Source organism: Pelophylax lessonae, assembly GCF_965119305.1.
Source record: "Pelophylax lessonae genome assembly, chromosome: 3".
Lineage (NCBI taxonomy): Eukaryota > Metazoa > Chordata > Amphibia > Anura > Ranidae > Pelophylax > Pelophylax lessonae.
The window spans coordinates 42,083,120-42,108,778 of NC_138770.1; the positions used below are offsets into that span (position 1 = coordinate 42,083,120).

General features: G+C 45.3%; 4 protein-coding genes across 4 annotated transcripts in view; all 4 read left to right on the forward strand.

Annotated features, from left to right (window-relative positions):
• LOC309550728 (gastrula zinc finger protein XlCGF66.1-like) overlaps positions 1–16,655 on the forward strand; it is a 167,159-nt gene extending 150,504 nt beyond the window's left edge. Inside the window, exon 4 of the mRNA XM_082251065.1 lies at positions 15,778–16,655. Coding sequence (XP_082107191.1) covers positions 15,778–16,610 — 833 coding nt within the window. The 3' untranslated portion in view covers positions 16,611–16,655. The remainder of the gene's footprint in view (positions 1–15,777) is intronic.
• The window catches only part of LOC309550683 (uncharacterized protein), a 3,164,715-nt gene that overhangs the window by 1,371,443 nt on the left and 1,767,613 nt on the right, over positions 1–25,659 (forward strand). The window contains exon 37 of the mRNA XM_082251018.1: positions 12,656–12,854. Coding sequence (XP_082107144.1) covers positions 12,656–12,854 — 199 coding nt within the window. The remainder of the gene's footprint in view (positions 1–12,655; positions 12,855–25,659) is intronic.
• Positions 1–25,659, forward strand: part of LOC309550726 (uncharacterized protein) — a 156,373-nt gene that overhangs the window by 123,039 nt on the left and 7,675 nt on the right. The window lies entirely within an intron of this gene.
• LOC309550696 (uncharacterized protein) overlaps positions 1–25,659 on the forward strand; it is a 151,549-nt gene that overhangs the window by 89,791 nt on the left and 36,099 nt on the right. The window lies entirely within an intron of this gene.

Below are 25,659 nucleotides of genomic sequence, written 5' to 3' on the forward strand. Positions count from 1 at the left end.
GGAATAGCGGTTATCCTATTTGTAAGTGGATATTTTAATTTTTTGTTAATAAAGTTTACATACTCACACTATGGAGAGTCTATCCATTCTCTTTATGTTGTTGGAGCCAAGCCTTTAAAGACACAGACCTTTGTTAGGATTTTAGTGGTTGACTCCATATACCCACATGGGGGACTCCAGTATCTACCTTTTTGCTATAACCCATCCATGCTCTGGTGAGTGGGGGCACAAAGGGGTGCATGGATGAATCACCACTGAGCACTTATTAATTTTCTTGAAGCGCAGCAGCACTTTATGGACTGTTAAATGGACACTTCTCTTTGCACAGTATATTAATTGGACATATTAATTTTTATATATTTATGTTACAGCTTTGTCACCTTTGGCACTGAGCACTTTAAGCACAATTTTGTGTGTATATGTTTACACAATTTATTCATGTGATTTATGCATAGATTCAGAGTTCATTTATAGGAGTAGCGCTGACACCATTTTCTACATATCATTTAAAGGAACACACCTTTTTGCCAGCAGCACCTCACACTAGTTGCATTATATTTTTTATAATTTTTTCACTTGTTTATAGCACATATTCTTGTTGCTCTTTAGCACCATACTCCATAGAGCAGGGACTTTTATTTATTTATAGGGTTTTGACTTTTTTTCAAAAAAGTGAACAGCGGTTTGCTTTGGTCACTATCAAAGGCCAAGTGTCGCATGCCCGGATTCGCACTTTTATTCAGGGGGTTCGCTATATGGCTCCCCCAAGGCGATCCCCGCTACCTCCGTGGAATCTGAATTTGGTATTCTCTGTTCTTCAAAAACCTCCTTTGAGAACATTAGGGAGATTCCTCTGCTTGCCTTGTCTCAGAAGGTTGCCTTTTGGTGGCTATTACTTCTGCCTGCAGAGTATTTTGAATTGGCCGCGGTGTCCTGCCGCTCACCTTATCTGGTGGTCCACAGAGATAAAGTGGTACTACGACCTAATTGGTAGTTTTCTTCCTTAAGGCCTGTACACACTTGGCGGAAATCGGACGAAATATCCTCCTGATTTTTCTCTCTCTTGCTCAGCATTCATTACCGTTTTTAATTGACAGTGCATAATGTTCACTAAATTTCTCGTCCGTTTTTTTTTTTTTTTTGGGACATTTGTTCCTAGACTTCTGGGTTGTCAGCAACTTCAGATCATGCACGGTCTTTCGTATCCGGTTTTTCACGGACGTACTGCAAACACATTAAAAGAAAATTGGTCGTCTGTGGACGGACTATAAAAATTTTGATGTTTGTCCCTTTGTTTTTTTTTTAGTTGAAAATGTCGGCATCGGCTGCTGAAAGTTGTGTACACACTAGCCGAAAATCGTACGATTTTATCTCGGAAGGGAATTTTCAGAAGATTTTCTACTGGTCTGTATCCCACTTAAGGTGGTTTCTGATTTTCATCTGAATGAAGACATTGTGCTGCCTTCACTCTGTCCCAAGCCCAAGCATCCCAAGGAATTTGTCTTGCATTCTTTGGATGTGTTTCAGGCAATCAGGGTTTACCTGGAGGCCACTGAGTCTTTTAGAAATTTAGATGCTCCTTTCGTCCTTACCGAAGGACCTCGTAAAGGATTGGCTGCATCTGCTGCAACCATATCCAGATGGATCAGGCAGACGGTAGTTTAGGCTTATTCACTGAAGGGTCAGAGTTCTCATTTCCCAGTACAGGCGCATTCTACTAGAGCGCTGAGTGCCTCTTGGGCTTTTTGCCATCAGGCGTCAGTGCTGCAAGTTTGCAAGGCGGCCACTTGGTCATCTGCACATACGTTTACAAAATTCTACAAAGTAGATGTGTTGGCATCTTTGGATGCTTCCTTTTGGCAGCAAGGTTTTGCAGGCTGCTGTTTAACCACCTCCCACCCGGGCCATAGTACATATACGGCCGGGTGGGAGTCTCGTCCTTCTGAATGGACGTTCCGGAACGTCCTTCAGAAGGAGAGAGATCGCGCCGCCGCGGGCACGTGCAGCAGCGCGATCTCGATGTGCCTGTGTCCCTAGGGCACAGAGCAACAAGCCTCGGCAGGAGGGCCCTGTGATTGGCCCTCCTGATCACATGACGGCTGTGACCAATCACAGCCGTCATGTAATGTCAATACAGCCGTTGTAACGGCTTCGATCTCTTCTCCTCCTGACAGATCCTGTCAGTGAGGAGAAGAGAAGAGGATCAATTCTGCAGCTGGGGTGATCAGTGAGTATTTCTAATTACTCACTGATCACAGGGGGGGTCTGTGCTGGTAATCAGATGATTGATTACCAGTGCAGCCCTGGGGGGAGGGGATGCCACTAGAGCCACCAGGGATGCCCACCCATGACCACCAGGGATGCCCACCATGGCCACCAGGGATGGCAAACAGGGCTCAGAGAGCCTGCCAGTGGTGCCCCCCTATCAGTGCTGCCCACCAATGCCATCTATCAGTGCTACCCACCAGTGCCCGTTATTGCCCACCAGTGCTGCCTATCAGTGCCCCCCATCAGTGCCGCCTATCAGTGCCCATCAGTGCTGCCTATCAGTGCCCATCAGTGCCGCATATCAGTGCTACCTATCAGTGCCCATCAGTGCTGCATATCAGTGCCACCCCATCAGTGCCACCCCATCAGTGTCTCCTCATCAGTGCCTGTCAGTGCGGCGTCATCAGTGCTCATCAGTGCAGGAAAAAACGTATCTATTTACAAAATTTTATAACCTAAACAAAAAACTTTTTTTTTTTTTTTTTTTCAAACTTTTCGGCCTTTTTTTATTTGTGCACCAAAAAAGAAAAAACCTGGCAGTGATCAAATACCACCAAAAGAAAGCTCTATTTGTGGGGAAAAAATGACATAAATTTGGTTTAGGTACAGTGTTGCATGACCACGCAATTGTCATTCAAAATGCAACAGCGCTAAAAGCTGAAAATTGGTCTGGGAAGGAAGGGGGTTTAAGTGCCCTGTATTGAGGTGGTTAAAGAGAATCTTTTTTTGTTAGTCTTTGAGGATGTATGTTTGTTTTTTCTAGGTGAGCTCCAGTTGTTCCTGGTTGAGCTCCTTGTTACCTGGTTGGTTAGGTTTAGCCTTTGGGGAATTACGTCTTCTTGCGTTGTTTTCCCACCCCTTATGATTATACTGCTTTGGGACATCCCATTGGTCTAAAGATGATGGAGCTGTGTCTGTCGATGAACGATGGAGAACTGGATTTTTGTAAGAACTTACCGTAAAAAAATGTTTTCTCTGAAGTTCATCGACAGACGCAGCACCCGCCCCTCTACTTCTGAGTGAATGGGGTTTTTTTGTCTTCTAAACACTGCTTGCAACTAAACTGATTGATGACAGCAGGGTGTGTGGGGTTATGCCTGCAGGGACAGCCCGCATAGGTGTGGTTAAGCGTTTTTCCTGCGCAGTGCCTATTCCTGATAGGAGGAGCATAACCTATTGGTCTAAAGATGATGGAGCTGCGTCTCTCGAACTTCAGAGAAAAGGATTTTATGGTAAGTTCTTATAAAAATCCAGTTTTTATATCGCGCTTACTCAAATCGATTCTTTATATTTGGACCTAAAAGAATTGCACATGTCCAATCTTCGTACAGAAATCTGAATGCAGATCCGTGCACTTGGTAACAGGTGCCAAGTCGCTGAGTGTGAGTCTGATCATCGACTCCTCGCAATGCCCGCACTTGATCCAGGCGCTCACCATCGCTGTGGGTCTCCTGGAGCCTAAGCACATAAGATATAGTCTCTCCACACCATCTATCATTCCCAGACCAAATCCCACTCGTTGCTCCAAACGAACTCCCGTATCCACCAGCATACTCCGCCGCTCAGGCGCCTAATCCTGTGTCTCAGCCGTGCTGACAAACCACCTGTACACCCGCACATAATCCGCCATCTTGCTCCTCGCACACATGTGTAGGGTGTACACCTCATTCTAGGGCTCACAGCTCCGCCCCAACTACGAGACACACTGGCACCAACTCCTCTGTATAGCAGGACTTTTCCCACGTTGCAGGTCTTTGTTCCTGACCGAGTTTTACCGACTGTAATGCAGGAACACAGGACCCTGTTTCCGTGTCTCAAAGGTCCCTCAGAAACCATGCAGACACCATCTTCATCCATCCCCGGATGGCCAAAACACATTTGTAATCCACAGTAGCTTAGCCTGTGGCAGTACTATGGGAAAGGACAGCATGAATTTTGATTAAGTGTAGCACCCCCCTAGGTAGGTGCTAGCGAGAGAGTATCGTTTTTGGCTCTGTCTGCCTATCGGAGAAGCAGCAGGCAAATCTATATTGCTTTCTGTCTACCAGAGAGCAGGATCTGTTAGTGAGGTCTGCTCAGTGTGCTCAGTATGTGATTGAGTCTAGAGGAGTGTTTCACACTGGTCCAATAGGGAGGCATGTTGGACAGTGAGAGGAAACCTGACCAATGGATACATAGGCTTTGATACAGTCCTGGTTATTGGTAGAGAGAGGCTGTCTCTGTGCATTCTAGGATACTGTATAAAAGCCAGGAGCACATGTGCTGCGGGGTCTTTGGCTGGTCAGCAGAGTCCCGGAGGGAGGGGGGCGGCTGCCTCCTCCTCTGTAGCAGTGGCACGTGACATCAGGAGGTCATCCTGAGGGCCAGAGGAATGGACCTGAACCCAGAGGTCCAGGAAAGCTGACTGAGGGGAAGACACTAGAGACCCTAGAAAAACAGTATTGTGAGTACAGGGGATCGTGCCAAGGGGGCTGACCTGAGGGGGACCACCCCAGAGTAGGATAGTCAGTGGATGGGTGACAGTGGTCAAGAAAGAGGATACTAGGAGAGTGTCCTGAAGATAACATTAGTTCATCAAGTTATCTGGAAAGAGACTTAATCTAAATCCACCTAAGTGGCAATGTGGATCAACAGCCTGGCTGTAACTGCAGATAGATGTCCTCCAAACCTTGTGAATAGTTAATTTAGAGTATCCCTCTATTCCCTTCTCCCATCCCTATTTAAAATGAACCCCCCAAAACCACTACATACCCCTGGACTGATCATTGACTGAGCCAAGAAGTAAAGGGTTAAATTGGGAATACCAGTGTTGCTAACTGTAACCCAGGGGGACCCGAAAGTGTAATATCCAGCAGTCCTCAAGGGGGCAGTGCTACATAAGCAACGTCTCTGATCGCTGGTTGCTATGGGCAATGACAGCATGAAACTTGCTCTTTGATCCAGACCTGCTGAAACACACTCCGGTCCTCCAGCTAGCTGTTTGATACTTGGTTGCTATTAACAATGGCTGTTTGGACCTACAAATAATGACATACAATTCCTCAGGTTTTATTAAAGTGGGCGACAATACTGTGATGCCTCTTCTTGATCTGGACAGAGTAACAGTCCTCAAATGCTTGCTTATGGTTGCTTTGGCTAACGGCTGTGCAATTTAAAGGGAATTCTTAGAAAACCAACCCTCCACATGTAGCGCTACCCTCTTAAGGGCCACTGAAATTATGGGTTCACCCTCCCATGCACAGCCAGGCAAAATTCATTTTCTGGCATTCACCGAGTAGTCAAAAACCAGTCCAGGGTGCTTTGTTTTGTTTTTGGGTTATTAGGGGATGAGTATGGATAGGGATGGGATGGGAAGGTATGGGATGCCCAGAGCTGTAGTTTTGCATGCAGCTTGACGACTTTAAACTGTCTCTGGCTACCAACAATCACAAGGCTGTCCTCAATGCATCAGCTCAACTGGTAAATAAAGGTCTTCAAGTACTGAAAACAGGAGCTCTATCTAGAAAATGCCAAGGCATCTGGCTGCCCTTTAGATTCCCCAAGCAAAGATTGTAGGGTAGCTGTACTGGTTTTAATGGCTCTAAGCTGTCCCTTGTTAGAAAGCTATCTGGGTATTGCACCTGGCTGTTTCTCCTCTATAGGCTCTGTGGTGTAGTGGTTAAAGCTACTCACTTTACCTGTGGCACATGCCTCCTGCTGAAAAGGTCCCAATTGCTCTCAGGATGGCTTCAACTAAACCTAGCTGAGGATGAAATGGGTGTGAGGCTTCAGTGGTTGCTCTCTCTTCTGCCCAGGGGCAAAGCCCCACAGCACAGGGGGTCCCCTCCAGGTAACTGGACCCTGGAGTCCCTCATAGCCAGGCTCCAGAATATTTATGGGCCATTCCACCACCTCCTGCACCGCCCCCACCTAGGGATATGAGGAGACTCCATAAATATTCAGGCCTCCGCTCTGCCTATCCGCCCTCTAAGTTCTAGAACTCTCCAGCAGTACCAGAAGCCAGGGGGAGGCAACACAGAGACTCCGCCCTTGGGGCTCTGCCAGCTAACTTATTAACAAATTAACCCTGGCTCCTATACCTACAGAGGAGCCCAACTAAATTGTCCTACACTATACACAGAGGGTGCTACATAAAGGAGAGCAGTACGGAGGGTCCACTGAGATCCTCCATCATCTGATAAACACATAGAAACAATGTTTCTCTGTCGCTCATTGACAGACGTAGTCTTCTTGATTCACATCAATTGGGTTATGTTGTCTCCGCAGGAGTAGGACTAGGCAGAAAGAAAAAACGTTCTGGCTCCACCCTAGGGGCAGTCCCAGAGGGTATATCCTCCCTCTCTCTGCTACAAGGAATCAGTTTTTTTCTGTCTAGTCAGGAGTAAGGACCTAAGTTCCTTGCTGGGATCTTTTTGGTCCTGGCAAGATTTTTTTTTTTAAAGAAAAAATATATTTTTTTAGGTAGTTTTCTCCAGTATTTTTTCCTGTGAGATCTTCAAGCAAATTACGCCGGATCTGGGCGACACTAGTGGTCACCCCAGCCGGCCTACGAGCGCGCGCAGACCATTGCATCGCGCTTGGTCGGCCGCGACACATTCAAGTAAGTATGCGGGGCCGGGCGACGGGCTGGATGTTGAGATCCAGTGGTCACCCCGGTTTCTGCCTACGAGCGCGTGCAGACCAGAGCTCCGCGCTGGGTCGGCCGCGACGGAGTCCCATTGGAGGGACTGACCTTGCGAGTTAAAAGTCTCGCTTGGACGCCAGGAACCAGAGAGTCAAGGCGTCCGGAGTGGTCAACAACCCCCCACCCCGGTGGAGAGGGTATTGTGAAGAGAGGGTGCCTGTCGGTCCGGTATGGTGAGTAAATGTTTCCTTTTCCTCGTTATGAGGCAGTGTGGAATATGGGCCCCTCCATACATGGTCAGTATCTATCTGACACTAAAAGTCCCCCTTGTAAATACAGCATGTGTTTGGTGGGCAAGCGGACTTGGTTTGGGAGCTAACACTCTACCCAGCAGACTGCAGTATTGCAGCAGACATAGGAGGTATAATCCTACCTTAATTGTAGTGGACCTCCTGCAGATCGATAAACCGCCATTAGTGTGGTATGCAGGTGGATGTGCTGGGAAGAACGATACTTCGGCTATCCGCCGCCATTTTGCTGTAGACCAGGTACATGTATGTCCGCAGGTCACGCCGGCCGCCATTTTTTTGGAGTCTATTGTCTCCAGTATGGGGGCGGCCATGTTTGAAGAGCCCAGCTAACCTCGAGGAGAGCTGGGAACACCGGAAGGCGTACACAGGGGGCGGAGCCACTTTCTTCTACCCGGGAAAACGAACACAGCTCTTCCCAGTCTGTAAAAGGCAAACGCTGACTGCAGTTGGTAGGAAACTTCTCTGCATCGGGTGGTGAGCCTTGAGGGTCCCTCTCTCTCTCTCTCTCTCTGTGGGGATCAAGAAGCAGGTACTCTGAGGGGCGCTATTGCGCTAGGGGGATACACATAAAAAAAAAAAAAAAAAAAGTTTTTTTTCTGGCCAAGGTGTCCTGGGTTAACATGGACCCTGCCACTCATGTATCTCCACCGGATCCCCTCGAGGGGTCTGCAGGATCCTCCAGCACCCCGCTTACTATTGAATCATTGTCAGCTATTATGGAGACCTTTGTGTCCCGGGTGGAAGTGGCTTGTCAGGGACAGGGCGCAAGAAAGCGACCCCCGCCTAACCCCATATTATCTGAAACTTCGGATTCAGAATCTGAGCCTATTTCTGCAGTTGCAGGTACCTCATCTGGGATTGGTGTCTCGGGTACTGTCTCTTCAGACAGTGAGGAGGATGTTTCGGCATCAGCCATAGCCCGAGAGGAAGCGTTGGTAAACGCACTCATTGTATCTGTTCAAGAAGCCTTAAGATTACAGGGTTCTCCGTTGGAAGTAGCTGAGACTGAAATACCCTTTGGGACTAAAAAACGCATCAAAGTGGCGAAGGTTTTTCCATTGCCCAAATGTTTTGGCAATCCAATCAAAGAAGAATGGAGTCTGCCAAAACGCACTTCTGCTATTTCTAAACGCATTAACAGGCGTTATCCGTTTGAGGAAACCCTCATTAAGAAATGGACAGAACCACCTGTGGTGGATTCACCAATTGCTAGATTGAATAAAGCCACGGTTATTCCATTAGAAGACGCTCCGTCTTTTAAAGATCCGGTGGATCGCAAGATAGAAGCTATGTCTCGCACCGTTTTCCTTGATTGGATCAGCTTTCAGACCAATAATTGCTATTGGGCTGGTTTCGCAGACTGTAACTGAATGGACCAAATGGTTACGCCGGGACTTAGAAGAGGTCCCTCAGGCGGTATCAGATTTGTTGGAACAGATGATACAAGGGTTACAGTTTGTGTGTGATGCGGCGTTAGACGCCACTCCACTATTGGCGCGAGCCTCAGTTTCAGCAGTGGTTCTCAGGCGTACACTGTGGCTAAAAGGTTGGTTAGCCGACCAAGGTTCCAAAAAAGCATTGGCTAATATCCCCTTTTTAGGAGAGCGTTTATTTGGAGCCAACTTAGATGAGATCATTAAGGATCTCACGGGAGGAAAGAGCACCTTTTTACCGCAAAATGCTAAGGGTAAAGGACCTCGTCAAAGACGAGGGCCTTCTTTCTCTGCTCACAAAAAATTTTTTCGCCCGCGGGTGAAAAAATTAAGTCCTCCAAAGCTCCTTCAGGAGGCTTCAGGGGACGTTGGTCGGGCAAGCAAAGGCCCGCCCCCTCCAGACCTGAAGATAAGTCTACCAAAGCCTGAAGGTGCGCCCCCACCCATAACTGGGGTGGGGGGACGTCTTCGCCGGTTCCCGGATCCATGGCTTTCCAGAATCCCGGACAAGTGGGTTTGCGAAATCATAAGGTCAGGGTACAAGATCGAGTTTCAATCTCTCCCACCGGCGCGATTCTTCCCTTCCAATATCCGACTATCCCCGGATCGTTTAGAAGATCTGCGGAGAGCAGTCACGGATTTACTACAACAAGGAGTGGTAGTCCACGTTCCTTGGACAGAACGCTTTCAGGGGTTTTATTCAAACCTATTTACAATACCCAGGAAAGAGGGCAAAGTGCGTCCAATTCTGGACTTAAGGGCACTCAATTCCTTTCTCAACATAAGAAAATTCAAGATGGAATCCATTCGCACAGTAGCAGCCTTCCTGCATTCAGGGGATGTCCTAGCGTCCATAGACATCAAGGACGCATATCTTCACATTCCCATTTTCGCAGGACATCAGCTGTTTCTACGTTTTTCCGTAGAAGAGAACCACTATCAGTTTGTGGCGTTACCTTTCGGTCTCGCCACGGCTCCTCGGGTCTTCACGAAGGTGTTGGCCCCAATGTTGGCACTACTGCGCCAAAGAGGCATATCGATTCTAGGTTACCTAGACGATCTCCTGCTTCATGCAGAGTCTCCACAGACCCTGCTACAAAACATAGAAATTACTATAATTTCTTTACAGGAATTCGGGTGGCTGGTGAACCAGCAAAAGTCTTTTCTGGTTCCCACCCAGAGGCTCGAATATCTGGGTCTAATTCTAGACACAGTCAGGACAAGAGTTTTCCTTCCGGTAGGGAAACTCCGGAAGATTCAATCAGCAGTCCAGTTGTTACTATCCAACAGCTGGTCTTCCCTTCGGACTTGCATGAGGGTTCTGGGGTTGATGGTGGCTTCCTTCGAAGCAGTCCCATTTGCCCAGTCCCATACCCGAATTCTTCAGCAAGAGATTCTTCTCAGATGGAATCGGAATCCGGAGTCCCTGGACTATCGGATCCAATTGAGCAAACAGACCAGAGAGTCTCTGGTCTGGTGGCTTCGGTCTCCGATGCTCAGCCAGGGAAAGTCATTTCTGCCAATATATTGGACGATAGTGACCACGGATGCCAGCCTATCCGGATGGGGAGGAATTCTCGGTCAGTTATCCGTTCAGGGACTTTGGTCCCCGGAAGAATCCAGGTTACCGATAAATGTATTGGAACTGAGAGCGATCAGACTTTGTCTGATTCACTGGACCGAGCAGCTCCAGGGCAGCCCGGTTCGGATCCAGTCGGACAACGCCACGGCTGTGGCTTATGTCAATCACCAGGGGGGCACCAAGAGTGTCCGAGCGGCCAAGGAAGTGGCTTGCATTCTTCGCTGGGCGGAACAATTTGTTCCAGCTATCTCTGCGGTGTTCATTCCGGGGGTGGAAAATTGGCAGGCAGATTATCTCAGCCGTCAGACTCTGGATCAGGGGGAATGGTCCCTCCATCCAGAAGTTTTCCACCAGTTGTGCCTACGTTGGGGCACCCCGGATGTGGATCTGTTGGCATCACGATTCAACAGGAAAGTACAGAGATTCGTGGCTCGCTCCCGCGATCCTCTAGCAGAGACCGCAGACGCACTGGTCGCCCCGTGCGGGCAATACCAGCTAATGTATGCCTTCCCTCCTCTCGGGTTACTGCCAAGACTTCTTCGCAGGATAGAGGAGGAAGGAATTCCAGTAATCCTGGTAGCTCCGGACTGGCCTCGCCGAGCTTGGTACGCCGACTTGGTCAGACTGGTGGCAGACGTCCCGTGGAGACTTCCTCTCAGGGAGGATCTACTGTCTCAGGGACCGATCATCCATCCTGCTTTACGATCGCTGGCTTTAACGGCCTGGCTATTGAGACCCAGGTGCTGAAGGACAAGGGATTGTCAGCTTCAGTTATTCCTACTCTAGTTAAAGCAAGGAAAGCGACTTCCAGAAAGATTTATCATCGCACATGGAAGTCCTACATTGCATGGTGTGAACCCCTGGGGTTCCACCCACGATCTTATTCGGTTAGTCGAATATTAGCTTTTCTGCAACAAGGGGTTGAGCAGAAACTGGCCTTGAGCACTATCAAGGGTCAGGTCTCAGCATTAGCTATCTTCTTTCAGAAGCCTTTGGCTACTCATTCCTTGGTGCGGAATTTCATCCAGGGGGTGCGACATCTGGCTCCGCCAGTGCGCGCGCCGTTACCACCCTGGGATCTTAATTTAGTATTGTCGGTTCTTCAGAAACCTCCCTTTGAAGATATTAGGGAGATTCCTCTACCTACGTTGTCCCAGAAGGTGGCCTTCTTGGTGGCTATCACTTCTGCACGCAGGGTGTCAGAACTGGCCGCATTATCTTGTCGTTCCCCATATCTGGTGGTTCATAGAGATAAGGTGGTTCTTCGTCCGAATCCATCCTTCCTACCAAAAGTGGTTTCAGAATTTCATCTGAATGAAGAAATTGTATTACCTTCCCTGTGTCCTAAGCCCAGTCATCCTCGGGAGTTTGCTTTACACTCCTTGGATGTGGTCCGGGCGATCAGGGTATACTTGAAAACGACAGACTCGTTTCGCAAGACGGATTCACTTTTTGTGATCCCGGATGGACCCAAAAAGGGGTTGCCTGCATCTGCCGCGACTATTTCCAAATGGATCAGACAGACGGTGGTACAGGCTTATTCTATTAAGGGTCGGGAGCCCCCGTTCCCTGTTAAGGCGCACTCCACTCCACAAGGTGCATACCTTTACAAAACATTATAAAGTTGATGTAATGGCATCGTCTGATGCCTCGTTTGGCCGCAAGGTTTTGCAGGCCGCCATTTGAGGAGACCAGTGGTCTACCTCGAGGGTTTTTTTCCGTTGGAATTTTTATTTGAGTCTCATTCTTTGCTTATAATGAGCCTTTAAAACTTCTAGTTGGCACCGGTTGGGCCTTCTAGATTGGATTTTGATTTCTGTCAATCCCTCCCCTCATTTGTGGCACTGCTTCTGGATGTCCCAATTGATGTGAATCAAGAAGACTACGTCTGTCAATGAGCGACAGAGAAAATCGGATTTTTGTAAGATCTTACCATAAAATCCTTTTCTCTTAGCTCATTGACAGACGTAGTACCCGCCCCTCTATCATTGAGTTGGGTTGGGTTAAATTCTCTGTTGCTGCTTTATAACAGAACTGATTCCTTGTAGCAGAGAGAGGGAGGATATACCCTCTGGGACTGCCCCTAGGGTGGAGCCAGAACGTTTTTTCTTTCTGCCTAGTCTTACTCCTGCGGAGACAACATAACCCAATTGATGTGAATCAAGAAGACTACGTCTGTCAATGAGCTAAGAGAAAAGGATTTTACGGTAAGATCTTACAAAAATCCGATTATTCAGTCAGTGTGTGTGTTTCCTACAGATGGATCCAGTAATGGGAACTCACCAGAGAGATGTCCTCCTCCTCTGTATTCCCGGAATTCCACAGAGGAAGGTCACACCATCCCTCACCATCATCAGGTAGATGAATAGCAATCACTGGTAAATATGATTTATGTAAAAGTATGTTTGTTACAATAAATGTTTTATTAAATATTTAGAGCGGAAATCTCTGGGATTATAATATTGTTATTAAAGAAGAAGACGAAGAGTATGGAGAGATGGAAGAGTTTTCAGAAGGACACAAGGATATGATGGAGCCACCTAATACCAGAAACCTACCAGAGAGATGTCCCCGTCCTCTGTATTCCCGGGATTCCACACAGGAAGATCACACCATCCCTCACCATTATCAGGTTGGTGGGACAAAGCATCTAGAACATGGACTTGTGGAGAAAATGTGTTTTTTTTTTTTTTTTTTTTCTTTTTTTTTTTTTTTTTTTTTATGTGATGTCACAATATTGAAGCTTATTGTTTAAAGATGATATTTTCCCTCGCTTTCTTGGTTTAGGGTGAAGATCTGACAGATATAAAAGTTGTGATTAAATCAGAAGAAGAGGTGTATGTGAGCGATGATCAGCAGTCTATGGAGGAGGATGGAATAATGGGGACATTTATAGAGGAGGACACTCCTACAGAGATCAGCACAGGTGGGTCATTAACATTAAATACATTCCTCCACCCACACTGCTCACTGGTTCAGAGTAGGGCGGGGACTGGGTGATATCAGCCTGTAATTCCCTGGTCACTTGCCTGAGCTGTGTTCCCTGTCCTGTATTTCTCTGGGATAATCTTCCTTCTCTGTGCCGCAGGCACAATTTATGTATTCAGATTGAATGTATTGGAAATTCTGGGGTTCAACTGGTAGCTAAATCTTGATTTTCACCATAGGCGTTGCACAACCTAGGCTCCTGGGGTATGTGCCTTGGGTGTTTCTCTACATGCCTGGGTCTAGCAAGATCTCTGACAGCAATTCTCCCGGGGTTACTTGCTCTGTATTTTGCTGGCTGTGCCGGGTGGAGGGATATGTCTGTATAGTCTCAGATCCAAGTCACTGAACGCAGTCTCAGGAGACGGAAGGCAATGGTGTGGGACCTCTTCAGCTTGTTTCAGTTAGGTAAACAGGCTTGTACACTCTATATAAGAAAATCAGGCAAGAATCTATCAGAATAGAGGTACTCACCGAGGCCGAGATGCCGAGAGCGGTTCGCTGTTGCGACTAAGCGCACTCCGCCCCTCTGGAGGTGATACAGAGGGTGGATGGCACAAAGAGGCACAAGCTACCAGCAGGCAGGGTAGAGCTTGCGTGGAGGTCCTGTAGAGCTGGAGCAGAGACTGATCAGGATCCAGCAGTAAAAGTCCGGAGCAGGCTGAGGGTCAAACACAGGTAAGCAGACAATCCAGGTCACAGGCTGAGGGTCAAGGCACTGGAGATAGGAGACAAAACTAGGTCACAAGCAGAAGGTCAAGGCACAGGAGACTGAAGGTAAATCCGGGTCGCAGGCAGAGGGTCAAACACAGGTAAGCAAAAGCAAAGTCCGTAAAACAAGCCAAGGTCGGGTCCAGGAGAAGAGCAGAGTAGGTCAGGGTCAATCCGGGTCACAGCAGGTAAACGATCACACAGGAAACAGGAACTCAGGTACAGGAAGCTGAAAGACAAACCAGCAATTCCTCTGAGCACTTGCTCAGCTTTTATAGGCAGCCAGGAAGTCATGTGGAAGTCATGTGGTGCTTGTCATGTGACGACCAGTCTGCAGCTGAAGGTTTCTCTGACAGAATCTTTATTGAAAGAACTTTCGTACAATTTTCGCCTGTGTACACAACTTTCTACAGCCGTTTACTACCTTCAGAACGAAAATTTCTAAAGGGACAAGCCCCAAAATTTTTCTTGTACAGGAACAGAACGAACGATTTTCGCCTAACGTGTACGATTTTTGTATGAGAAAAATCAAACAAAAAACTGCCCATGATCAGAAACAATAAACAACCAAATAAAAATCCTTTGCTGTACAAGAATTTGCGTACAAATTAATTTTTTGTTCTGATTTGCTTAAAACAATAAGGAAAATCGGATGATCGTTCGCCTGATTTTCTTATAATGTTGTGTACCCCACTTTAGACTATTGATGATTACTGAAATCCAATATTAGGAGTTCTGACTCTTATGCTGGCCATATACATACAGATTTTTGTTCGGAAATTTTTGTTTCAAGAAAATATGTTTGATTTTCTAAACGTTAGTGGGGTCAAATCGATGTCCATTTTCGACTGCAGTGACTGGAAAATTCGAAGGGGCAGGAAGGAAAACTTTTCTCGATCAACAATTTTTCGGGCAGTGAATGTGGTTATCGCTCAGAAATTACATTCATTTTAATAATTGAATGTAAAGGCAAAAGACAATTTTCGAACGACGTTTGTTCATTCATTGAATGTTCAAAGAATTTTCATACGAATATTCATACAAACATTTTTCATCCAAAAATCTATACGTCTATGGCCAGCATTACACCATATAATTTTATATTGATACATTACATACTTCTAACCCCTTGACTATATACTCTTTTGTTCATAATTCTGATACTATATAGTTCTAAATATTGTAGCCTATACAATAAATTGTATAATACATAGTCCTGACTTCTGCACTTTACCCTCTACTATATATGTATGTATAATTGTATATATACATAATATGTATTCTCTTTTGTAACACCAATTTTCAACCAGCTGGACATTTTATATCTGATGATTTGATTGGAGCACAGACTTTTACATGTTGATAATAATGTGATAACATCCTCAAACTTTGGAACTTAAACAGAAAGTGATAATGAGGGAGGAGGCAATAACCCAATGATGGTCTTCAGGATCAGTCCATTCTTTATCTTGGTTGTTCTCCCCCCATCCTCACTCTCTGACCTCTGGTGGGGCTCAGCCCCGCTGTTATTCATGACTAAATCATGGACTAAATAAGGAAGTGCAGGACTTCTTGTGTTGGGAAGATGGCAATGAGTGATAGAGGGGGTGGAGACGCTCGTCCTATAATCCCTTCATAACTGTCACTCCTATAAAAGACAGTTCTCGTTGTTTCCTCACTCTCTGACTAAGGTCCATGAATAAAGAAATGAACTGGTAGGAGATCAGAGGACCCATTTACTAGTTACCTTGAGGGGGGAATTGTAAGATCCTCAGAGACAAAGCTGCCTGATGTGGGCGGAGTCCTCGTTTAGGGGAACCAATCTGCTCATGTCTAGTAATAATCTTTTTATTTCTATTTTAGTAGATGGACGGGAGATGAGGAAAACCTCAGAGGATTGTCTCACTTTGTCTCCAGACTGTAAAGTAGAAGATGAGGACATCACACAGTATAGTCCAGGAGAAAACCCGGCTACCTCAAATGTCCATCCGGCACCACACAATGTAGATGGACCATCGTATTCCTCTTATCCTGAGGAACCTCAGACTGTGAGGGACGGTGCCGTCCTTCCAGCAGATAAGAGGTTTTCTTGTAATGAGTGCGGGAAGTGTTTCCATTTTAAATCCGGTCTTAATTTGCATAAAAGAACCCACACAGGTGAGAAGCCGTATCCCTGTCCTTTGTGTGGGAAATGTTTTTCACAGAAGTCCAATCTTTATAAACATCAGAGATCTCACACAGGGGAAAAACCACATTCCTGTCCTTTGTGCGGGAAATGTTTTTCAAGGAGGTCCAATCTTAACTTACATCAGAGATCTCACACTGGGGAGAAGCCGTATTCCTGTCCTTTGTGTGGAAAATGTTTTTCACACAAGTCCTCCCTTTATAGTCATCAGAGATTGCACACAGGTGAGAAGCCGTATTCCTGTTCTGAGTGCGGCAAATGCTTTGTAAAAAAATCAGAACTTGTAACACATCAGAGGTCTCACACGGGGGAAAAGCCGTATTCTTGTTCCGAGTGCGGGAAATGTTTTTCGATGAAGTCCAACCTTTCCACGCATCAGAGACTGCACAGGGGGGAGAAGCTGTATTCCTGTCCTGAGTGCGGGAGACGTTTTTCAAAGATGTCCACTCTTTTAAAACATCAGAAATTACACGTGGAGGCGAATTCACTTTCCACTCTGTGGGAAAAATAATATTACAAAAAAATAAAAATAAATAATATAGCATGTACAATTGCAACACAAGTCCTATTGTAATATAATTAAAAAAATTACTTTCCTTTTCAGTCTGCAGTGCTGTAACTGTCTGTAAAATGCAATATGGCAGCCTGGAGGTGTGCTGTACATAGAATGTCCCCACCCCCCCAGAAATGTTATTTTCTGCTTGTGTGATTGGCTCGCTTATTTTCCCAGAAGTCTGCATTAAGATATAAGTCACATTTTGAGTATTTTCACATCTTTGAGATACTTCCAAAAGGGTTAATCACATCTAAAAGGGATGCAGACCCTGCTACTTTCCTCATTAAAACCCTGCAAGGGCAGCAGCTGATCTATAATGAAAATGTCACCTGGAAAATAAAAATTGTGGTAATTCCAATATTTTTTTTTTATCTCATATGATATTAACCAGTTTTGGAGCGGAAGATTTACCCCCCTTAACCAGGCCATTTTTTTGCGATTTGGCACTGCGTTACTTTAACTGACAATTGCGCAGTCGTGCAACACTGTACCCAAATACAATTGATGACCTTTTTTTCCCACAAATAAAGATCTCTTTTGATGGTATTTGATCACCTCTGCGATTTTTTTATTTTTTGCGCTATAAACAAAAAAAGAGTGACAATTCTGAAAAAAATAAAAAAAAAACAATATTTTTTACTTTCTCCTATATAACCTTCCCAATAAAAAATTAAAAAAAATCTAACTTTTTTTTCATCCTTTCAGGCCAATTTGTATTCTGCTACATGTTTTTTGTTAAAAAAATTCCCAATAAGCGTATTTTGATTGGTTTGCGCAAACGTTATCGCGTCTACAAACTAGGGGAAAGATTTGTCATTTTTATTCATTTATTTATTTTTACTAGTAATGGCGGTGATCTGCCATTTTTATCTGGACTGCAACTGCGGCGGACAGATCTGACAGACTGACATTTTTGACACTTTTGGGGGGGGGGGGGCTGGGGAGTGACATTACTACAGTAATCAGTGCTAAAAATATGCACTGTTACTGTAATAATGACGGGGAGGGGTTAACCCAGGGGCAATCAAAAAGTTAAGTGTGAGCCTAGGGGGTGTTTTCTAACTGGGGGGGCCTTATGAAATCAATACTGAGACCTGTGTTCCTAAATTGGGCTCCCTCCCCCTATGTGAATGAGTATGGGGTACATTTTACCCCTACCCATTTACTCCAGAAAAGTCAGTGTAGTGTAAATAATGAGAGGAGACGGTTTTGAGAAGTCCTTTAAAACCTTCCTCTGATCTCCCCCCCCCCCCCCCCCCCCCGGTTTTCTTCTCCCTCTGATCTTTTCCCCCTGTTCTTCTCCGCTGCCAACCCTGTCAGGATAGGAGTCTGGCATGGTCTTTGGGGAGGGACCCCACACCGTTTTTTTTTTTTTTTTTCCCCGGCCTGGGGTTCTCTTTCAAGATCCATACCAGACTCAAATGGCCTGGTATGGAACTTGGGGGGGGGGGGCCGCTGCTTTTTTTTTTTTTAATTTTGGCGTGGAGTCCTTCAAGATCCTCAGAGCACAATTTGCACCACAAGTCAGATCATCCTGATCCGACTTCTATTTAAATCATTGGGCTGAAAGTCGCATCAAAGACGGCTCCTAGGCCACCATTGATTTTGAATAGAGGCAGAAAAACGCTGTTAAAAGCTAACGCGGCTAAACGCGCATTAATGCTGATGGAAAAAGCTACTAAAAGCGCATTTTTACAGCTGCTTTTTCCTAGCGTTGATAGTGGCTTTGCAACTCGTTTTTGCTAATATCATGTGTGCATGGGGCCCCTTTCTGTTACAACATGACTGCGCACTAGTGCACAAAGCAAGGTCCATTAGGACATGGAGGATCAAGTTTGGGGTGGAGGAACTTGACTGGCCTGCACAGAGTCCTGACCACAATAGAACACCTTTGGGATGATTTAGGGTGGAGACTGCGAGCCAGGCCTTCTTCCAACATCAGTGTCTGACCTCACAAATGTGCTTCTGGAAGAATGGTCAAACATTCCCATAGACACCTTCCTAAACCTTGTGGGCAGCCTTCCCAGAAGAGTTGAAGCTGATACAGCTGCAAAGGGTGGGCCAACTCAATATTGAACCCTACGGACTAAGGCAGGCCATAGACGATTCGAATTTCGTTCGAAGATCGTAAATGGCAGTGTTATCGAACGATTTTCGTATCGTTAGTGTGGTATGTAAAACGTTCAATTTTCGTACGACAGCAAAAATTCACATATCCAACATGTTGGTTTTTTTTGCGCAAATCGGCCGAATTTCGTATCATTAGTGGGGGAGTTGTATGATTTCGCCTAACAAAACACAGAACAGTAGGGAGTGTGTCCGGTAGAGATGTGGTTAAAAGGCACAAAAAATAGTGTTTTGTCGTACGATTTTCGGCTCACATTGATGGTACACTCGATGATGTGCACGAGTGCCGCTTTCGTTTATCGAACGATAAATCATACGAAATTCGAATCGTCTATGGCCTGCTTAAGACTAGGATGCCATTAAAGTTCATGTGCGTGCAAAGGCAGGGGTCCCAAATACTTTTGGCAATATAGTGTATTGATCAAGGGTAAATTTCAGTGGAAAATACACTTAATGTAATTTTAGTGCATGCAAACACAATGTAATACCCAATTATTTGGTTAAATATAAAAGCTGAAGTTGTGTAACTAGATACCCAACATGTCCAGCCTTAAAAGTGCGTGTGCCCGTGCAATGATGACTTACTTTGTTACCCAAAAAGTGCTCATAGGTGGTGCTTTAAAAGCCTTTACAGGTATTTAGTTTAGAGTTAATCATGAATAATAGGTCTGGGTAAGGAAGGGGGCAGTAAAGAAGGGTGAAGATGGGGACAGTGCAGTGAAAGGGGTAAAGAGGTAGCAGGGCAGTAAAAAGGGGGCGATAGGGTGGTGAAAAGAGGGATGAAGAGGAGTACAAGGTCATGAATCGGGGTGGAGAAGACCAGAAGAGGAGAAGGACATGGGGTATAATTAGAGCCATGTGGGTTGAATAGGGTACATGGGGGTATTTCCTCTTAAAAGTGGACAGCTGGCAGTGATATCACATGCTCACTGTAGATGGCTAGCTGAGAGCAGTTCCCCAGCTCGATGGTGGAACATGGAAAATGCCACCAGTACACCACACAGCAACCTTAAAGCCTCGTACACACACAACGAATTTCTGCCGACCGGTCGTCCTTTTGTCCAGAGTGGTGTCTGTTGGTTGGCATGTGCTCTAGACTGCACACGAATTTTCCCGTATGACAGAATTCTACTTCAGAAGTGATGTCATGTGTTGGATTGCTTTGTACGTGTTCTTTCATCTCTGAGCATGCCTAGTCTTGCTCATAAGATTTTTCCCCATCGAAATCTGTACTAATAAGACGAAAATCGGACGTGTTTTGATGGTCGACAAAAATTATATAGCCTGCACACCAGGATTTTTTCGGCCGAAAAGTCGGAGTCGGTTGTCGGAAGCACCAAACTAACAACCCGAAAATCGGCAGATCGGTCGTCGGACGGAAAATCCCGGCCGAATTTCAACTTGTGTGTACGGGGCTTTATTCCCTTCTTCCACCACGCACAGGGCCCCTGATGACTCTGATACAAACCCAAAAACGTACCCGCTTCCACTTCTGTGTAAGGGCACCGTGGCAACCTGTTATTTGCAAACTGTCCTCCTCCACGCTGCCTTCTGAGAGACACGGGTCCCAGAAGACAGCGGGACCATTCAGAAAGCACATCGCTACTCGCGCATGCGCAGTAGGAAACAGGCTGTGAAGCCGCAACGTTGCAGCAAATAGTTATTTGAAGCCCATAAATTGAATTGATTTTGGACTCAAACTTTCAGGAATCAAATCTTTTTATTCACTACAGCGAGGTGACTTAGCCCGGCTCGTGCCCGTTTACCAAGTGCCAAGTAAGCTTGTACATCACATACAGCTGCAAGAAAAAGTATGTAAACCCTTTGGAATGATATGGATTTCTGCAGAAATTGGTCATAAAATGTGATCTGATCATCATCTAAGTCACAACAATAGACAATCACAGTCTGCTTAAACTAATAACACACAAAGAATGAAATGTTGCCATGTTTTTATTGAACACACCATGTAAACATTCACAGTGCAGGTGGAAAAAGTATGTCAACCCCTAGACTAATGACATCTCCAAGAGCTAATTGGAGTAAGATGTCAGCCAACTGGAGTCCAATCAATGAGATGAGATAGGAGGTGTTGGTAACAGCTGCCCTGCCCTATAAAAAACACACACCAGTTCTGGGTTTGCTTTTCACAAGAAGCATTGCCTGATGTGAATGATGCCTCGCACAAAAGAGCTCTCAGAAGACCTACGTTCAAGATTTGTTGACTTGCATAAACCTGGAAAGGGTTATAAAAGTATCTCCAAAAGCCTTGCTGTTCATCAGTCCACGGTAAGACAAATTGTCTATTAATGGAGAAAGTTCAGCACTGTTGCTACTCTCCCTAGGAGTGGCCGTCCTGTAAAGATGACTGCAAGAGCACAGCGCAGACTGCTCAATGAGGTGAAGAAGAATCCTAGAGTGTCAGCTAAAGACTTACAAAAGTCACTGGCAAATGCTAACATCCCTGTTAGTGAATCTACAATACGTAAAACACTGAACAAGAATGGATTTCATGGGAGGATACCACAGAGGAAGCCATTGCTACACGTTTGCACAAGAGCACCTGGATGTTCCACAGCAGTACTGGCAAAATATATATAAAAAAAAGTTGAGTTGTTTGGAAGAAATACACAACAATGTGGCGAAAAAGAGGCACAGCACACCAACATCAAAACCTCATCCCAACTGTGAAGTATGGTGGTGGGGGCATCATGGTTTGGGGCTGCTTTGCTGCGTCAGGGCCTGGACGGATTGCTATCATCGAAGGAAAAATGAATTCCCAAGTTTATCAAGACATTTTGCAGGAGAACTTAAAGTGGAGTTCCACCCTAATTTTATACTTACCTCCATCTTCTCGCTCCGGGTCACCTGAAAAACAAATGGATAATCGCATTTTTTTTTTTTTTACTTAACTCGTAGAGAAGAAAATATACTTACCTTACTTCCTTCTTCCTCGGCCGCGGCCCGTCGTCACTTCCTGGCTTTGCAATGATTCCTGGGAGCTGAACGTCATCGCTCCCAGGAATCATTGCGCCTGCACCGGCCCCGACGTCAGTTCCGGGGCGCGCGTCATTCCCTTCTTAACAGCTTCTGGGCATGCCCAGAAGCTGTGGAGGGATGACGCGCGCGCCCGGAAGTGACGGCGGGGCCGGCGCAGGGCATCGTGGGACCGAACAAGAAGGAAGAGGACGCCGAAGAGGATCGCGCTGGCTTCAAGCTGCCCACACCTGAGATGGCAGCGCTGGACAAGACTTTTTCAAGGTAAGTATTTGTCCTAACAGGTAAGTGCAACCCGGGACAGATCAGAGGCTAGCCATTGTGGAATACACTAGCCCTGACTGTCCCGGGGGTATTTAAAAAAAAAAAATTCCAGGGTGGAACTCCGCTTTAAGGCCATCTGTCTACCAGCTGAAGCTCAACAGAAGAGGGGTGTTGCAACAGGACAATGACCCAAAGCATAGAAGTAAATCAACAACAGAATGGCTTAAACAGAAGAAAATACGCCTTCTGAAGTGGCACAGTCAGAGTCCTGACCTCAACCCGATTGAGATGCTGTGGCATTACCTCAAGAAAGCGATTCACACCAACCATCCCAAGAATATTGCTGAACTGAAACAGTTCTGTAAAGAGGAATGGTCAAGAATTACTCCTGACAGTTGTGCATGTCTGATCTGCAACTACAGGAAACGTTTGGTTGAAGTTATTGCTGCCAAAGGAGGTTCATCCAGTTAAATCCAAGGGTTCACATACTTTTTCCACCTGCACTGTGAATGTTTACATGGTGTGTTCAATAAAAACATGGCAACATTTCATTCTTTGTGTGTGATTAGTTTAAGCAGACTGTGATTGTCTATTGTTGTGACTTGGGTGATGATCAGATCACATTTTATGACCAATTTGTGCAGAAATCCATATCATTCCAAAGGGTTCACATACTTTTGCTTGCAGCTGTATATAAAACAGTTACGTCACAGATACATATTTCCCTAACTGGCTTGGTAAGCAATACATATCCTTCTCCTTCAGATGTTCCCTGTAACATGTATCTATGGCAATTAACATTCCTGGCTTTACACTTATCTGTATTCTCATTAGTTCCAGGAGAACAGAGAGGAAGAGATAGTGAGAGAGTGGGGGGGGGGGGGTGGGAATAAAATGCGCAGCTTTACTGTCCTGGTCTCTGTAGTGCCACAGAATCTACCATTTTGTTTTAAAAGGCTAATTATTCACCATTTTAGAAGGCTTTCCAGCTGATGCCACAGCAAGGCTTCAGTTTCTGTTTCCCTATAGTAAGGATGTTGGCGCCTGTACCCGGAGCCAATGGATGAGTCGGCTTTGGGTGCCGACATTGCGGGCTCCCTGGACAGGTAAGTGTCCTTTTATATTAAAAGTCAGCAGCTTCAGTATTTGGACCTTTGCTTTAAGCTGTGATTCTAGGGTCACAGCCTGGCATATAGGCATCATGGGACAAATAGCTAAAAAGGGTTACTGTCCTGCCAAATCCAAGACAGACATACAGTACATACACACACAGCACACGGCCGTGTTCACACCAGTGTTAATTTTGGCAGCAAATTTCAATTTAGTTTTAGTCTTAGTCTTAGGACTAAAATGGCATTTTAGTTTTAGTCCTATTTTAGTCTTCTGCAAGTGTTTTAGTTTTAGTCGTATTTAGTCGACTAAAACTCCAGTATATTTTAGTCGACTAAAACGCCCTACATTTTAGTCGACTAAAACTCATTTTAGTCATCTATAATCAAATGGGTGTAGTTCAATTGTAATTTGTAATGCATTATTTAACCATTTCTCTACAATTTCCAAACTCATTATATACTACTGCTGGTCCTGGAGTGAAAAATCGAATATGTTATTATTTATGCTTTGAGCATGCACCAGTGTTAATTTTTGGCAGCAAATTTCGATTTAGTTTTAGTTATAGTCTTTTGACTAAAATGCCATTTTAGTTTTAGTCGTATTTTAGTCTTAAGACTAAAATGCCATTTTAGTTTTAGTCGTATTTTAGTCATCTGAATTGTGTTAGTCGACGAAAAAGTTTTAGTCGGTTTTAGTCGACGAAATTAACACTGGTTCACACTAAGATGTTCCCTGGGGCTGCAGTTCTCTGAGCTCCACAAAGGCTGCAGTTCCTCTGAGCTCCACAATTTCACCTTTACCCAGACAGGAAGTCTCTGTGGAATGAAGACAGGAAGTGATGTCAGATACAGAATGGAAGTGATTTCAGGTATAAATAGGAAGTTCCGGGTGAGAGGTGAGTCAGGAGGAAACATTGGTGGAAGTGGCAGCAGAGGAGGTAAGATCTTATTTTCTATTTACACCCAGTAACCCCCCATGTCATGTCCGTCCTCTTCCTCCATAGTCACTGTGACCTCTTTTATCTCCAGCAGATGATGATACACACATATATAGTGTAGAAATGTAGATTAATCCTTTAAATTACAATGAGGGAATGTATCGCCCGTATCATGAGGGGAGTTATTGATGTCATTAAATGCCAGTTCAAGACATTGTATGTGGGGGGAATGAAATGATAATGAAAGGTTGGGATTAGGGAAGATTTCTGGAAGATTTTACACGGAAATGATCAGCGCCCCTCCAGAGATACTATGACGGGTCTCACAATAGGAGTCTGAAGGGAACTGAATTTTGGGGGGATGAGATGGTGAACCCGGAGAGGAGAGGGGGCAATTTTATCATAAAGACATCCAGATGGGAATCCAAATGGATTCTTCATCTGAATACAATTGCTCCGGCTGGCCTGAATTTAGATATTAAGCTTTTTTGCTTTTGAGTTATCTGCTTTTATATAGTTATATTGTGTTTTATAGATCGTTTTACCAGTAATTGATTATAAATAAACTTATGTATGAATTTGGTGACATAAAAAAGATGTTTTTTAAGTTATTCTGGGCTATAAATGGTTAAAGATTTTGGGTGGGAGTAGGGGTGTTTTTTAGGACCGCTTCATCTGCCAATAGTCCTCCTGGACAAAGATTGGTGTTTTCCAATCTAAAGTCAAATGTCACGAGGTTAGAAGAGACGCCCTCGTTGTTTACATCTAAGAGATATTCAGCCTGCAAACCACCGAAGTATCTGCAGCTGGGACCCTGGATTAGCGCTTCTGCTCATTATGCCGGTGTTCCCCATTTACTGTAGAGGTGTCTATTGCTTGACAGGCACCATAAACTCTATGGGAATACAGGGCTCAGCACACCTATTCACCTACACCCGGGGGGGGGGGGGGGGTTCTGAGTAATTGATGCCAGCTTACCCCAGGAGTTGTCTGACACTTTTTTCAGAAAGTTTTATTGGAACTATCGTGTTGTGAAATAGTGAAAACCCTGCCCGGACATTTATTATTCGCATATTACCCCTTCAGGGTCAGAACATTTCCCCATTTATGAGGCTGAAACATTCTCTTCACTTGGGACTTAAATTTTAATAATATGTTCCTCTAAAACAGCACTGACAATAAATAGACAAGACAATGACCATCCCGACCATACATGGCCTACAAAGGGCAATTATTACACTTCGCAGGCAGCAAATGGGCAATCTTTACAATATGCAGCCAACATAATGATGGAGTGCAGGGGTCAGGATTATGGAGCATAGAGCCCCTTACATTGCTGGTCCGGAGGAAGAAAACATTCCCCAGCCTGTGATGAAGAATATGTTCCATCATTGGTGTCACAGGGAGGAAGGAGCTGAAGAGACTCTAAGGATGTAGCAGGACTAAAAGACTCAGGAACTTCTGAGTGGGTAGGGACTTTGGGGGCTTTTGAGGAAGTAATAGGGCTGGACAACTATAAAGGGGCTGAGGAAATAGTCAGACCGCAAGACTTTGAGGTAAGAAGAG